Genomic DNA, 16,125 nt, shown 5'->3' with positions numbered 1-16,125 from the left:
TTGTGGAGCTCATTAGTGGCCTTGCTTCAAGTTACAAAGGCCTGAATTATGGCTGCAGGATTTGAATATGTCACAAAGGACCAGCAGCTTTCTTTCCAGATGTAGTTGATGAAAGGTAGTGCTGGCAGCTGCTGCAGCCTATAAATCTGGATGCAGTGACCTCTTTACTTGTGGGGAGGACAGAGGGGCTGCGTTTTGTGGTAAGGCAAAAAACAATTGCAAAAGTAATCCTGGTACTCTTCCTTTGTTTTAGTCCAAGGTTCTAAATGGAATTTGCGATAAGACAATCCGATCTACAACTGATCCGTTGATGAGCCAGGGTGCGTGTCTCGAGGAGGTTCATTTAACGAACATCAAACCTGGGGAAGGCCTGGTAAGAATATTTTCCTTCCTCAAATCCTGAATTGCTGCCCACTTAGCATTTTTTCAAGTGCATTTATAGTGGCCTATTCCTTGAAGGCTAATGTGATGAAACTGGTGTGAGTTCCACAGGAACTTCCAATCTTTTCTACAAAGAATAGGGGATCCTACTGTTCAGTATCCCTGTGTAGCTAGAGGGGTGGAGAAGATCTTACAACAGAGAGCTCCATACTAGCATTGATACCTTTGTAAGGAAGCCATTACTGCTGCTGTTGATCTGTAACATTACTAAGAATGCAAATGTCAGGATGTTGACAGAAGGAACAAGTTATTTAGTTTAACAATGTAAAAACTAGACAATAAAGACCTTCCCCTTTTAGTGGCAATAAGTTTGAGGTAAGCAGAGCTGTTCGAGTGGTGTATACCCTCCTCAGAAAATGTTTTGCACCAAAAAAGAGCTGAATTCTGCATGTATTGTGTGTTTATCAAGAAGGGTTGCTTACGTTGTATCCAGACAACAGGTTTTCAGGAGACATTGTTGTATACCTTGGAAAATTAACATATTGTGTTTTCATTCTGTCAGTTTGTCCCCCAGCCAATCAGGGTCTCTGAGTCAAACTGTTTTTGCCAAGTTTGTGTAGCTCATAGGGAAAAGCTGCAAATAGCTCCTGCTAACAAATGTGTATATTTTGGTTTTGCTCTCATGGACACCTATTGGATAGTACACCTCTGCAATGACTTGGAGCTGTGTGCGCGTGCGTGTGATGATGGGGAAATATTTTAACTACACAAAAGGATGCATTCTTATCAGTCATCATGGTCCCTGCCAACTCTACAATTCTATGATTCTATACCTTCACATGCAATTCTTTAAAGGACTGAAGGGGAAACCCAAAACGAATCCTGGGCTCAGCCTTGCAATCCAAGACTTTTTCTTTATCCAGGTCACCGTAGGAGTAAAATTGTCTAGATCAGATCCTGCTTGTCAATTTTGCTATTTTATTGAGTTGCATGAGAATCAAGATAAGCATTTCCCATTAGAAAAGAGGATTTGAATTGATGAACTTTTCCCTTATCTGCAGTGAGACACTCTCTCACTCCTTTTATACCAGGGGTGGTCGGTATGGTGCCCCCAGAGGACTTTCTTGGTGTCCACAGCACCCTGCCACCTCCTGGCCTGTCCACCTGCTGAAATTAGACCTGAAAGCAGCATTCTGTTGATATCAGTAAATAGTTTGTGGTGTCTGCTTGGTTGCAGTATGTGTTGGATGCCACTGACAAATTCTTCAGTGTGTCCATGAATCCCAAAAAGGTTGGTGACCGGGTTTACACAGTTAAACAGTGTTTCATTGGGACTGGTGCCAGAGTGGGGTTATGGGGAAAGTTGCTCTTCATAAATAGTTGTCTCTATAGAGCCTCAATATAATTGTGGATGCGCTATAATTACTGTTGTGCTAAATTTATCTTTTTAACTATCCATCTTAGGGAATGTATATAAAATCTACTTACGATGGATTGCATGTTGTTACTGGAACAACAGAAAACGTGAGTATTTTTTAATGTTTTCCTCCAAACAGAATTAATTAAAGCTATCTTAGATGAAGATGAGATCCAAGAAGCCAACTTGATTAAAAGCACATTCTGAAGTCATATTTTTATTTATTTGGGTTTTGCAACATTATCATTAACTTATCATTGACTGGGGTAATTAAGTGTGTGCTTGTCTGATGGTGTCTGCCTGTCTAATATCAACCCCTTAGTTCAGTTTGGAGTATGCAAATAGAGAAGAGCGTTTCAAAATGCCGCTGGGGTTTGAAATAACTGGAATTACCAGAACTATTGTTGAGTAAAGCGCTTATAGTGTTTGGTCTAGTAAATGCTGGCTGAGCAAATATGTACTTCCATAATGTGCTCTGTCCTTTATAAAAGCAGCAGCAGGATGTTTAGACTAGTAATAGAATGTAAGATTCCATTTGCTTCCTGGGACAAACACATTTTTCAAGATAACAGAAACAGATCTTTTTAATTGCAAAACCTCTGAATGGTCAAAAGGGAAAGGCTGGTTGAATGATAACATTTCTGCTGAACTGAAAGACAGCGCTTGGCAGAGTTGAGAATGAAAATACAGATTTTGATGCTGATTGTAAAGCTTTAAAAACTTATACATGTGCAAGTGTTTAAATCTGTCAGAATATCTGATGACTTTGAGTTACAGTTTGAATAAAAGTTCCTGGATTGCGTGGCACATATATCTCAGAATTTTATAAGCATGCAGACTGTTACTGATTCCCTCCTTCCCTAAAGAAAACACAGCAGGTTAGCAGTCATAAACCTTTGGATCTCCTTTATCTCTCTTTGAGCTTGCTTGAAAAATCCTAGCTTCCTTTCTTGGGGACTGCATATCTCCACAGAGGAGCAAGTGATTTACAATTAGTAGATTGATTCCTTTCAGACGTGGAGACTAGACATTGCAGTTGCTGCTGCTTCTCATTCACTGTCCATCCAATAGTGGAGATAAAGGAGAGCCTGAGATGGTAGATATTAAAGCTCTCGAGTTATTCAAGAGGAGCGAGACGTGTCCGATTCCAGTCAGGTGACAGGATTTCCCAGTTGTTTTTAACGGCTTGTGATTTCCTGCTTTTGGTGGGAATGATCTGACCCAAACAGAGCTTTCCAGTCATCTTGCAAACACTCATGATGCAAGCCTAGAGGGCTGTATTGTTTGTTTCTTTGAGAGCTTTTGCAAACGGATTTTCGTAATCCTGACAGATATTCCTTGGTATGCGCAGTGCACATTTTTGGACGTCTATGATTGCGTACTCGGAGAGATCGTCTGTTGGATTCTTTGCCAAATAGGTGTTTCCGTTCCAAGGGAAAAGGGAGTTGCCCACTGGAGGTTCCCTGTCTTCCCAGGCATCTTGCCTCACTTTCCCAATAGCTTTATGAAGGTGCTGCTGCTGTAGTTTTTGCCCCCGGAATGCGTCAGATCAGATGGTGAAAGGTGAGGGAGTCTTTCCTAATGAGGCTTTCAGTTCTCATCCCAGGTAGCCCAAGGGGATTGTCCTGTCCTCCATTTCCCTTGATAAGGGAACAGAGGAAATGAGACATTTGTTTCAGTTCTATGAGTCACACATTAGCTTAGTACCTTTTCCATTCTCTATGAGTGGGATGTCAGGAGTATCACTGGATGTGAAGTGGTCATAATGGCATTGGAGACATTTAAAGCAACAGCTGCAGGAGAGTGCTGTCTCCTGGACAGAACAGAGTAAATATTTAGGTGCCAAACTGCTGCTTGCTGATAGTTAACAAGGCAGACAACAGGCTTAGTTAGGATATTTGTGATAAAAGTTTTTTAACACCTCTATCTTTCAGTACACATAATTGACCCTGCAGCATGTTCCCTACTATTAAGAGAAATCTAGTTAAATTTGCAAGCTTTTTGTTAGATGAGTAAGCAGTAAAGAACATGCAAACTAAAATGCTTCATGTGTGCTCGAGACAGGTTTTAAAACAAAAGGAACGTGGTGTTCAGGGGTATAGCAGCAGAAATAACTAAAATTGTATGTCTTAGAATCTGTTGTTCTTAAAGGTTTTTAAAGTTTTTTGGGGGTGTTCTGCTAAAACTCCCAGTTGGTTTAGTTCAGCCTTCCCCAACCTTGTTCTCTCCAGATGTTGAACTGCAACACCCATCATCCCCAAGCATAGGTGATGGTGACGGGGGCTGATGGGATTTGGAGTCCAGCAAACAACTGGAGAGAGTGAGGTTGGGAAAGGCTCGCTTAGTGTTTTTGCTTTGTCAGGGCCTAAGTATACGGCAGTGGTAGACCATGTGATATAACTGGGTTACTGTTATATAGAAAGTTGTGTGCACACGTAGCTCTAAAGCGTGATATGGAAGCTGTTCCCTTCCTCCATACTTCCCATTCTGAAATGACTTCATCCACTTCTCTGTCTCCCTTCCCCCTGGGGTGGCCCTGTGTTTCAGAGGTGACCCCCGCTGAGAGAAAAGTGCTAGGATTTAGCAGTTTCAGGTGGGAAAGCTCACGTAGGAGAAGCTTTCCCTGCCTGGTCCATGCTGTGCCTTAAATCTCTTCCTCAGATTTATAGGTTTTCAACATGACTGTATCATGTAGCTGCCTAGCTGTGCCTCAACAAGTAATGAAAACACCCCCTTTTTTGCAACAGTTCTTCTCTATCTCATTCTGTGAAAATAATTTTGGTTTGTGACTCTTTTGCAACACAGACTGGGGCTCATTCCCATTGCTTGAATTTATGATCCAAGGACTCACAACAGAAATATGTAAGCTGCCTCCCTTAAAATCTGAGATGACAAATGGGACCCAAGACGACATGTTGCAGTTGGGAATGCTTCTGCTTAGGGCAGTGGTGTCCAAACGTTTTTCAAAGAGGGCCAGATTTGATGAAGTGAAGGGCCGTGGGGGCTGACCAAAGGGCTGACCAAAGTTCTTGACCTTTTTTTAGGGTTGAAGTTGTTAAGGTTTTTTTTTAAGGATTTTACCCCAGGAAATAAACTGATGCAGGGACCGGATTGGTGGGCCGGATTAGGCCCCCAAAACGGACTTTGGGCATGCCTGTGTTAGGGAGCCAGTCAGCCATGTTTCCCTTGAGGATAGTTCATTTTCTTTTCCAAGTAAAGCTCAGTATTCCATGGCTGCTTGGTCACCCTTGGGCTACTCTTCTGAGTGTCCCCTGCAAACCTCAGGGTTCTCCTGGACATGCTCATATCTATTCCCTGTTTCACAGTAGCCCCTTTTTGACCAAATAGCTTTTGGCATTTGCCTTGAGTTTGCAATTAGAGGATGTGATGCAGGGTAATACTAAGACTCTGTTGGATCTGTGAGAACAATTTAATCTAAAGATGGGGAATTTGTGATTGCTGGACTACATCTTCCCATCATCTCTGACCCTTGGATGTGGGTTGATGGGATTTGGAGTCCATCAACATCTGGGACGCCTGAGGTTCTCTGATCCTGGTAAAATCCATGCAAGTTGTCACTTGATTGTAGCACCATCAACTGCTGACTGTGAACATGTGACTCATATTCCTTAGAATTTTCCTTAGATACACAAGTGATGTGAAGTAACTCCTTTAAGAACAACAACAACCCAAACAGCATATTTTATTTTATTAAACATTCTGCTTAATAATGGAAGTTCTTAAGCAGTACATAAAAATTACAGATCTCAGAGTGTCTGAAGCTTTCTGTGTGGTTTGTGTGAAAGAAAAGGCTTTCTACTAAGTGTTCTATGTCTTGTTTGGTGGGTTGGGAGCTTGTAGCACTCTTAGAGGTTTATTCCATGTTTGGGTGTGTGTGTTTTTTGTTTTGTCTTTATCTCCCTACCACCCTCTTTCTGGCAGTCAGAGTAGATTTGCCAGTTCCTGATGCAAAGAGACTTCATGGAGGGGCTATTGTTCAGTGGGAACACAGAAAGTCCCAGGTTCAATCTCTGGCATCTCTAGTTCAAAGGATGGGGAAGACCTTTACTTGCAATCCTGGACAGCTCCTGGCAGTAAGAGTGGACCAGTGGAGGCTGGTCTGTTATGGTGAATGAGATGTTGCCTCACCAACCTGCCTTCTTACTTACAACCAGTCTGTGGGGCGGCACTGCCTGCAAGCTTCCTCCTCCTTGGTCTCGGTGTTGCTGCTTGCAGAACTCAGCAGGCTTATAGAACTCTGCCCTTCCAGTCCCAATGGTCCCCAGTCATCACTGGAATGGACAGTTCAGGTCTAGTTGGACAAGCAGTCAAGGATACTATAGCCGAAGAAGCTCCTTGTGTTCCTTTCCTGCGACTCCTGCACCTTTAACATCTGTGTGACATGGATTAAGCTTTGCATTGCTCATCCTTGTGATGGTACAAAAACTGTTCCTGCTGAAGCTCGGCTTGACCTCTCACATCAGGACAAGCCAGGTTAGCCAAAAGGAGCTTTTGCTTCTGGCAGCAGAAAATCACAGCAGAGTTTGTGGCCCTGTGAGACCTTAGGCAAACTTTTGTTTTGTTTGCTCAACATCTAAAATCTGATTAAGGGTTTATTGATTAAGATCATGGGGTGGTTTTCAACAGTTTCGGGCACTTGCTGCTGCTTTTGTTTTGTATAGAAAGGATATGCCAGTCCCAAATGTTCACTTGCACGATATAGAGGAGCCCTTGAAATAGACCCTAAGGCGTGGCTATGCAAATATAAAGGTGGGGCTATGTAGATAGAAGCAGGTGTTATTCTCAGTTAGTGGTGTGGTCACCACTGGCTGCTCCCAGTGAGATGATCTCCAATATAAGGAAATGGCTAGTTGTCCCTATAGGAGCGAATGGCAAAGAGCGGCATTATGATGCATTGTTGAGCTGATAGCAAAACCTGCCCTCCATCTGAAAATGCAGGGTGATCCTGTTCTCACACACACTTAATGGTGTAAACCTACCACCACCTGGGTTCCATGTTCTCAGACAAGCCCTTCCTGCTCTCACACTTCACCTGCCATATTGACCAGCCTTTTGCTGGTTATTTAATTGATAGCTGTGATGTCTAGTGATGGAGATGGCAGCTGTAACTTGCATAGAAATCTCACAGGCATGCCTATCTGCTTGGCTTTTCTGTCAAGGTCATCCTGCGGTTTTTAATTAAAAAAAAAAAAACCAACTAAGGAGCTGTTTAGTAGTTTTTAAGTGACAAAGCAATGAAAATTTCAGCGCTCCTCTTTTTGTCCTCTGCAGTCTCCTGCTGATAGGTCTCAGAAAATTCATGCAGGCGATGAAGTGATCCAGGTGAATCGCCAGACTGTGGTGAGTAAAGGGCATTTCTTGTTTCCCTTTATTTTTAGCCAAGCAATTTTCAGAGTCTGAGCAAGCTCACAAGACAGATTTTAATCTTCATTTACCATTGACTGGCCTTTTCAATTAAATTCTTGGGGGGGGGGGGTTAATGCTGGAATGGTGCTTTTCCCATTAAGGCAGTTTTCCCTAGAATAGCAAGTTCATGTTATAAATTCAGCTAGAAATTTTTATAAAAGGTTGGTCATAAAACATTTTGATTAAGGAAAGAATGAATTTCCCATCAGTTTATTCCCTTAAGCTTGTTTTTTTTAAAATAAAAATCCTGAGAAATAGAATTCCGTTTGAAAACATTTGAGTACTGAGGCTATGATTAGATGTTTTATAGGGCTCACCAAATGAAAAGTTTACTAAATGTGGAACATGTGGGACATAACTATAGATTTGCAATGTCCTTCATGGAAGCAGGTAAAGTCAGAAGAATCTGCTATTTTGACTCTTCTGGAAAATTCTGGGCTGAACAGTCAAGCAATACCAGCATCTAGAACTGTTTCTTTGTTTAGTCACGGATATCCTGGGTTGGGTGAGCTGATGACAGCCATTTCCTGTGAGTACCCTTTCTAGGCACATGCACAAAGTTGCACCTTTGAGCGGGCTAGAATGGGTGAGGTAGGGAAGATGGCAGACTGTACCTTTGCTGCCAGTTGAAGGTTTCCACTGCTCAGCAGTCACAGCTGTTGATTTGGGGACCATGTGCTGTCTAACTTCCCCGTCCCAAAATTAAGTGCTAGGGCTTTGATTTGGGGGCCTGCTTAAATGAGCCAACTCCCTATCATAGTTATTGGCAGCTTGTTTATATGTGCCACATATTCCACAGGTGTATTTATGCTCAAAACAGCTCACAGAAAATAAACTGTTTAAATTGTAATACTTCATAAAAATCCATCATAGTTTCACTAACAAGCAAACAATTAATGATTAATTTACAATATGTGAAAAGATCTAAGTGAGCAAAAAAGCTTACCAATAGATCAGTTAACAATATCTAATGTAGCTCCAGGGCTGATAGTGTTAGTGCCTAGCCAACCCACACCCCATCTTTATACCAAATAGGCAAAAAGCAAACAACCCCCCCCCCTCAGAGTTCTGGCAGTGGCACCTTTATGGAGACCCCTAGGGCTGGAGGGTGCACCAAAGCAGGGGGAAGCATCCACTTCCTAATGGCAAACCAAGTCTTTCTCTCTCTCTGTCCTTTGCCCAGCCATTTCATAATCTGCCTGTCTCTTTAAAATATTTAAATCCCACCTTTTCAGCTGCTGTTCTCAAGGATGCTTACAGCATATAAAAACAATTGCAGACAAGCACAAACAGTATCTGCTAACAATGGGGAAAACACGCCACCAGTGATCGAAATCATAGCAGAATCCCTTTTATCAATGATTTTTGCTCTGTTGGTTTCTGGGGAAATCCATGTGGCATGGTAGTACCACAAAACCACTAGATATGGGTCTTTTGAGGGCAGTGGCGTAGTGTGTGGGGGCAGGGGGGGGTGGCCCCAGGGCAAAATTCTGAGAGGGACATAACCAGGCACCCGCCATGACAAGTTCCCTTAACATGACTGAGCTTCTGCTGCCTTCCAAAGCTTTGGGGCGGCAAACCGTGCCTGGGCTGGGCCTTTGGAGCTGGGGCGGTACCTTCTTTTCTGTGTGACCGTTGAAGTGTGCGTCCCATCCCTGGGCTGGCTGACAAGTTTGGGCCAGCTCGCCCTTCCCTCCACGTAGACTCCACACACACACACACCCCGCCACATGGAGATCTCAGCTGCCCAGTCCACCAGGGAGGGCGCAACACTTGCCCCACCCTGAGCACTGGCAACCCACGCTGTGCCACTGGTTGAGGGTAAGAGGAGCATTAATCAGTCAGTTACACCCTCATATATTTTCAGCAAGACTCAGGTGTCTCAGTAGACATGTCAGGCAATTCCCTCCCCCCACCCCTATATCTTGTAATAAGCTTATTCTGCCATGTTTTGCCTGCAAAGCCATTTCTTAAAATATGTCATTTGGGTTTGGTTGGGGGTGTAGGATTTACTTAGAGCAAGTGATATTGTAATTTATACATAGCTCTCTCATCTCAGAGGCTACAGGCTGGAAGACAGTGTTCACTGAAACTCTGCATTTTTATAGCACCTTTACCATGGCCTCCAAAAGCCTATCCTAACAGAGAAGTCTTATACAGCTTCTGGCCAAACCTAGACCTCATAATTCTGCAGTGAAAAGTGATTTCCACAATGATGTTATGGAAGGTAATTTGATCTACATGCCTCTGATGTAGGGCAGTAGACATTCTAAGTGTTTCTTTGATTTGTTTTGAAGGTGGGATGGCAGCTGAAGAACCTTGTGAGGAAGCTCCGTGAGAATCCTTCTGGCGTTACTCTATTAGTGAAGAAACGCCATACAGGCTCTTTTAATTTTACTCCTGCGCCACTCAAAAACCTAAGGTGGAAACCACCACTTGTTCAGGTAACAAGGTTTTAGTTTTGTCTTGCCTCTGACAGGCTTCCCAGTGATTTCTTCCCTCATTTTCTGCATGATTTAAATACTTTTTGTGTGCTTATTCTTGAAGATGCTCAGGCTTTGGTAAGGAACAGGTGGTTAGAATGTTCAAATCTTAGAGATTTTAGTGGGATGTGAAATTGGTATAGTCTCTTGGGCCCAACCAACTTTGGTCTTTATTAGGTCATACCACCTACCTATTTGAGCTTGGAAAATGATACTAAGCCAATTCTTGCACTAGAGTTCTGTTGTAACACGCATATATAAATAGCCCTTGTGAAAGCACTGAAGCTCAAATTTTAACGTATTTTGCATTGACTAATTTAACTAGTTTTGCAGCCAGGATAGAAAGGTTAGTTGATTACAAAGAATCTGTGAAATCTCATTTTCCATTAAATTACCTTAGCTTTCTAATATACCAAAAGAACAAGGCAGCTGGGGTTTGAAGAGAGGGGGAGAATGATTGTTTTTCTTTAATCCCTGAAGGATTCTGTTTATCAGGACAGATAACTTATAGTGAGGCCATTTGGGGCTGAGTTGCTTATAATCTTTTGGACTGATGAATTCTAGAAGTAAACAGTAAATTCTCGATGGGCTGGAAAACTAATGATGGGAGATTATGTTTTCTAAAAGAGCAGTTTTATCCAGTGTTCTTTTGTAGCCTAGCTGAGTTGTGTGATTTTCCCCCTTTTGTTTTCATGGTGGTGTTTGCATTTGCCAGTTGCCAACATCAGCAGAATTGGGATGTTGTGGCATCTCTGTGTGTGAGAGAAAGGGTGTGTAAAAGAAATGAGGATTAATAGCTTTAAGAAGATGATGATTTTGAGGCTGAGCAAGTAATGTTATGGGAGTAGTTTGACACTTTCAGGAAGCTAATAATTGAATTGCTTATAGATGCAGGTACAGTTCCCACCACTTTTGTCTGTGTACTATTTAAGCTGTTGCTCTGCAAGAACGTGCTAAACAGGTGCTTGTGTAGCTGTTTCTGAGCTTTCCGAGTTGATGGACAGGTCTCTGCCATAGGTGTCCACTTTGCTTTGTATTTCAACTCATCTCCTGTTGTGTTTTGTGCTGTTCTGTAACTGTTTTTATTAGATTTTGTGCATTGCCTTCGAACGTATGTGGAAGGTTATTAAGAAAACGTGGCAGGAAAATTAAGAGAAGTTATCAACATATATTTAATATTTCACAAAAGCCTCAAGGGGCTCATTTTCTTCAGCAAGTCATTTCTATGGTTCCAGAGTATAGCAGTTCACTATTATTAATTTGGAAATGGAATAAACAAAACAACAAACTGCAGATTTTTGGTTGGATACAGGTTATTGGTTTCTTCCAAGGGTGCCTGGAGTTACACAGCCATGTTTACCATAAATTGTTACATGTAGCCTTATTTTCAACAACTCTAGGAAGCTAAGGAAAATGAAACACAATCAGTAAACATAAAACAAGAAGCAATGTGTCTGTTTCCACTGGCTCAGGTGAGAGATGAAATGAGGAATGTTGTCACATTGTAGATGGAAAGGGCCAGTTGCACAGTGTACGTCTAATTTACTGAAGCAACTACCTGTTGTTTTTTTCTCACTGCAGACCAGCCCACCTGCAACTACTACCCAGTCACCTGAAAGCAGCATGGATGCTTCCCTGAAGAAAGAGAAACCAGCCATTCTGGACCTTTACATACCTCCACCGCCGTCTATTCCATATGCTCCTCGGTATGCCAATACCTACCTAATGCTTAACCCCAAAGCACCTTTATTTTGGATTTATTGTTTATTGATGTAGAATATTTATAAACTGCTCACCATTCTAAAATATCATGGTGGGTTGTAAGAAAAAGAGGGGGGGGGGGGAGAGAGAGAGAATGCAAAATTCACACCCATAAAAATACATTGAATCCATATCTAAAATGAACAGGAACAATATTCAGCAATGCTACTATGAAAATGCCCGATTGAATAAAAAGTCTTAAGAAAAGGACCTAAAAGAACACATGGTTGGTACCAACCTAATTACCATGGGGAGTGTATGTTGAAGTGTGAATGCTGTTGTCCTAAAAACTCTGCCCCGGGTACACATGAAACAAATTTCTAGGGTGTCTTAGGGCCCTGCTGGATGACATAAGGATTCAAGCAGGATGGCAGAAGACTGTCAGGCAAACAGGTTCTAGGTTGCTTAGGGCTTTATGCACCAGGGCTGACTGTCAGGACAGATCCCTTAACAGGAGCATTGCACACTAGCAGCAGGTTGCTCCTCACTGCATGCTAGCCACAGCATTCTGCACCAGCTGCAGCTTCTGGACCCAGCCTTAAGGTCAGCCCTGCACAGAGTGGGAGTAATCCATTATCTGGAAATTCTGACTATTTTGCATGGTGTATTCAGGTGCTGTTAATCCTTTGGAAGGAGCAATCTGAATTGCAGAGTGCTTAGACTCACTCCAGATCACAGAAACCTTGTTCAACCACCTCTCTGGTGTCTATGATGGCACCATGCATTGCCCACATACCTTCAAGCATCCTGTCTAGGAGCTTGTTTTCAGAGAAGAGCCAACATTCTTAGCTGAATCATTGGCCTAGTACCACAGTTTATGCTTTTTCTGTGCTTGTGCAGAATTGTAGGACCCAACTCATGCACCCTTGATGATGTCTTCATTCCTTTTACTTTTTCTGCATTCCCCCCCCCCCCAAATCTTGAATAACTATAAAGTCCCACTACTTCCAAACAGTAGTAAGTACCGTCCACAAGTGCAGAATCACAATACCTTATATTTTCATTGCTAATCAAGTTTGTATATCTTTGCAGGGATGAGAAGGGGAGTTTTGTTTATGCAGGAGGCAGCAAACCTAAACAACCCCTACCTGGTTCCAAAGGTGCGGAATCTCCCAATTCCTTCCTGGATCAGGAATGCAGGAGGAGAAGGTTTACACTTACCGATTCTGATCCATTGCCTGGCTATTCCATGGAAGCAAATATTTTTCCTGCAAAGATGAGGGAAAAAACGCCATCTTATGGTGAGTAAATTGTTACATGGATCAGCTGAGGAGAAAAGCTGTGTGCATCAGAGTGTATAGGGTGGGCATAGGCAAACTTGGCCCTCCAGATGTTTTGGGACTGCAACTCCCATCATCCCTGACCACTGGTCCTGTTAGCTAGGGATGGTGGGAGTTGTAGTCCCAAAACATCTGGAGGGCTGAGTTTGCTTTGTTGGAGTGTGTATGTGACAAAGCCTCCAATGTAAAGCAAAAGCTTGAAAATTAGGTCCCCAAATCTGTCGCTAAGTACCAGCCACTTGGAGTAGATAGCAGGGAAAGACCATCACCAGTATCCCTGCTTGTTAAGGAGTGGATGCACTGCTACTTCTTTTAGGATGACAGGCACCAGCCAGGATGGGCGGAGATCAAGATAGCCACACGTATCCTGTCCCATCACCAGGCCACATAAATTGAAAGAGGATCCCATAAGACACATCACTCCACCGCAGCTGTGGCATCCAAATTGCTATGGAGTTGAGTGACGTCATCCTCAAAGTGTTGGGCAAATCATTCATAGTTGGCTCCAGAGATCCAACCCCCATGTTTGGGTTGACAAGCCTTTGGACCACATGGAAAAGCTTCTTAGCTGCCTCCATTGCTACTCAATAGGTGTGTTTATGTGCCCTACCAAGTGTCCAAGTCGGCTTCAGAACAAATTTTACACCACTTGCGCTCTAGCCATCTCTGGATTTGTTTCATCACCTGCAGTTCCTTAGTAAACCAAGTTGCATTCCAAAGAGGAACCCCGGAAGTGATTGTGTTGATGGCCCTTCTCATATCACCATTCCACACAGAGCTGAGAGCCCTAGCAGAATTGCTGGCTCTGTCTGTTGGAAACTCCCCCAGAGCATTTAGGAACCTCTCAGCTTCCATTAGTTTCTGAAGGCAGGCCATCTTAACTGGTCCCACATTCCTACAGGGCAGAGCAGCTGCTACAAGTCCAAGCTTATTAGACATCCTGTTGCTTGCTGGTATTGCATCTCAGTTTGCTTCTTCCTATTTTGAATAGATTGTGTAAGCTCTTCGCATTGTGTTTGTCACTGAGATCAGCTAATATGAAGCTAACTCAGCACTGTTTTCTTGAAACCCCTTCTGTGTTGCCTTTAGGAAAGCCTCGCCCTTTGTCTATGCCTGCAGATGGAAACTGGCTGGGAGGTGTAGAACCTTTCTCTAGGCCCCGAGCAATGGGGAGAAAAGGTAAGGAAATTGTGCTATAGGACCGCCACTTTCTTAAATGCACTTGTCTGTACATTCGCTACCCTGGCATGTAGCAAAGGGTCCACTGTGCAGTTAAACCTTGCTAAATTCTGAACATCCTCTTGTGCGTTTGCCATGAGTAAAATCGGAAGTGGGGATCCTAGCTGTTGAAATGCAAAACTTTGGTCCTTTTTATTCCTGTAAAGAGGTGGCCCACCTGGGTCCACACGTTAGATGTTGTTTTTTTAACAAATCTCAATTGGGTCAATTTTATATTAGGATGGTCTAGTATAAGTCTTCAGGGCTTTTAATGCCACTGTACCCCTTGACAGTAGGGTGACACCTCTTTGTTAGGCTCTGAAGTTGGTTGGTTGCTCCGAAGTATATTATGGAAAACTCCTCTAAACCTTCGACTGGCACTGGCAAATTGTCCTGGGCCAAGGCTTTATTATCTGACTTTAAAGCACAGCACCATAATACTGGTTTTCTCTCCTGTTTTCTTCTGTTCCATTCCTCCACATTGTAAAATTGGCCAGGTGATCTCTCTCTAAGACAATGCGAGCTACTGAGACCTGGTTTGCTTTTGCCCATGAAATGAATAGAAAGAGATGATTGCCTGCAGCATAAGCTTGCCTTGCAGTGCAATTCAGCCTATATGCTGCTGCGCCACAATCTTCCTTACCTATCCTTAAAAGACGCGAGCTAATACCTGACTTGACAAAAATGTACACACACGTTGTAAGAATGGGTGACACACAGAGCCTCTGAACGACTTCCGGATTGTGGATGTAGTGATTAGCCACTCATATATGTTGCTCAATGCACACCTTTGCAGACAGGTGAGGGACTTTCAAAAGTCATTACTGCTTTTGTTTGCCTTGTATTGCAACATTGGAAACAAAGGTGAGTGTTATAGCCAGTGTGAAACAGTGTTTCTGTTCTCTAATGCACAGAGGTCCTCTTTCATTTACTTTATACAGTACTGAGAGCCAAATCTACTTCCCTTTCTGTAAGTGCCAGTCACCATAAACTAAGCTATACTAGCGTAGAGAGAAAAGCACTACATTGTTGAGGAGCGCAACATACAGGGATTTATTTCATGGAGAGAGAGGTTATTCCTCATGCCCCTTAATGCTGTACCCTAAAGGACTAGCACTGGAGTCAGTTTACACCAAAAAATTTTTTTAGCAGTATTCTAGGGCTTTGAAGCAGGTGAGAGACAATCCATGTTACATACAGTATGGTGTGCTGAAAGCAAAATGGCTCCAGATTTTAGGAATAGTGGTGATTTTGAGTGGCGAAGTGAGGAGAATGGGACTTTGGAAAGTTGTATGAGGAAACACCCACCTACATATGAGCTATACTGGATTGAGCCAAGGGCCCATCTAGTCCAGCATCTCGCAGTAGCCAACCAGATGCTTGTGGGAAGTCAGCAAGCAGGACCTAAGTGCAGCTACACACTCTCCCCTTCTGATCCCCAGCAACTGGTATTTAAAGGCAGAACATAGCTATTATGGCTAGGAACTATTGATAGCCTTACCCTCCCTGAATTTCTCTAATCCTCTTTGAAAGCCATCTGAGTTGGCAGCCTTTGATACTATTTGCTGTGTGAAGGAGCACTTTCTTTTGTCTGTTCTGAATCTTCCAACATTCAGATTCATGTGACGTCCCTGAGTTCTAGTCATATGAGAGGGGGAGACGGAATGGGACGGGACTGTTCTCTATTCACCTTCTCCATGCCATGTATAATTTTCTATACCTCTGTCACATTCCCTCTTACCGTTTCTCTAAAAAGGCTAAAAGGCGTGTAACTTTCCCCCCTACAATTCTTGCCTAAACAGCTGCTGGGGGAGTTCCAGGGGAGAAGTTGTGGGTGATGGATTAAGCACCCAACTCTGCTCACGTCTCTGCTCCAAATTGCCCCTTCCCAAAGCTCTTATTTCCGCCAGGATTTTAATGCAAGTACTTGCACATACCTGTACAATTTAGCCCTAAAGCAAAACGCAAATCCTCAACTTTGTACAGCAGTAAGTAAAATGGAGGTGAAGAGCAGAACACAAGTTTGAGTAATCTTAGAGAGAGGTGATGGTGAGGGGAATCTGTGTGGGGCAGTTCACCAAAACTTCAGACTGGCTGGAGGTGTTGAAACACTCTCTTCTGCATCTCCTTATGCTGGCTCTGCAAGGTTTGATAAGTG

General features: G+C 43.0%; 1 protein-coding gene across 1 annotated transcript in view; it reads left to right on the top strand.

Moving 5' to 3' along the window:
* The window catches only part of CNKSR3 (CNKSR family member 3), a 61,197-nt gene that overhangs the window by 41,947 nt on the left and 3,125 nt on the right, over positions 1-16,125 (top strand). Inside the window, exons 6-12 of the mRNA XM_083732458.1 lie at positions 254-373; positions 1,846-1,905; positions 7,091-7,159; positions 9,523-9,669; positions 11,290-11,414; positions 12,502-12,710; positions 13,839-13,928. Of these exons, the coding sequence (XP_083588584.1) occupies positions 254-373; positions 1,846-1,905; positions 7,091-7,159; positions 9,523-9,669; positions 11,290-11,414; positions 12,502-12,710; positions 13,839-13,928 (820 nt within the window). The remainder of the gene's footprint in view (positions 1-253; positions 374-1,845; positions 1,906-7,090; positions 7,160-9,522; positions 9,670-11,289; positions 11,415-12,501; positions 12,711-13,838; positions 13,929-16,125) is intronic.

This window comes from Podarcis gaigeae, assembly GCF_964106915.1.
Source record: "Podarcis gaigeae genome assembly, chromosome: 3".
Classification (NCBI taxonomy): Eukaryota; Metazoa; Chordata; class Lepidosauria; order Squamata; family Lacertidae; genus Podarcis; species Podarcis gaigeae.
The sequence above is the reverse complement of the archived record's forward strand: the minus strand, read 5'-3'. Positions and strand labels throughout refer to the sequence as shown.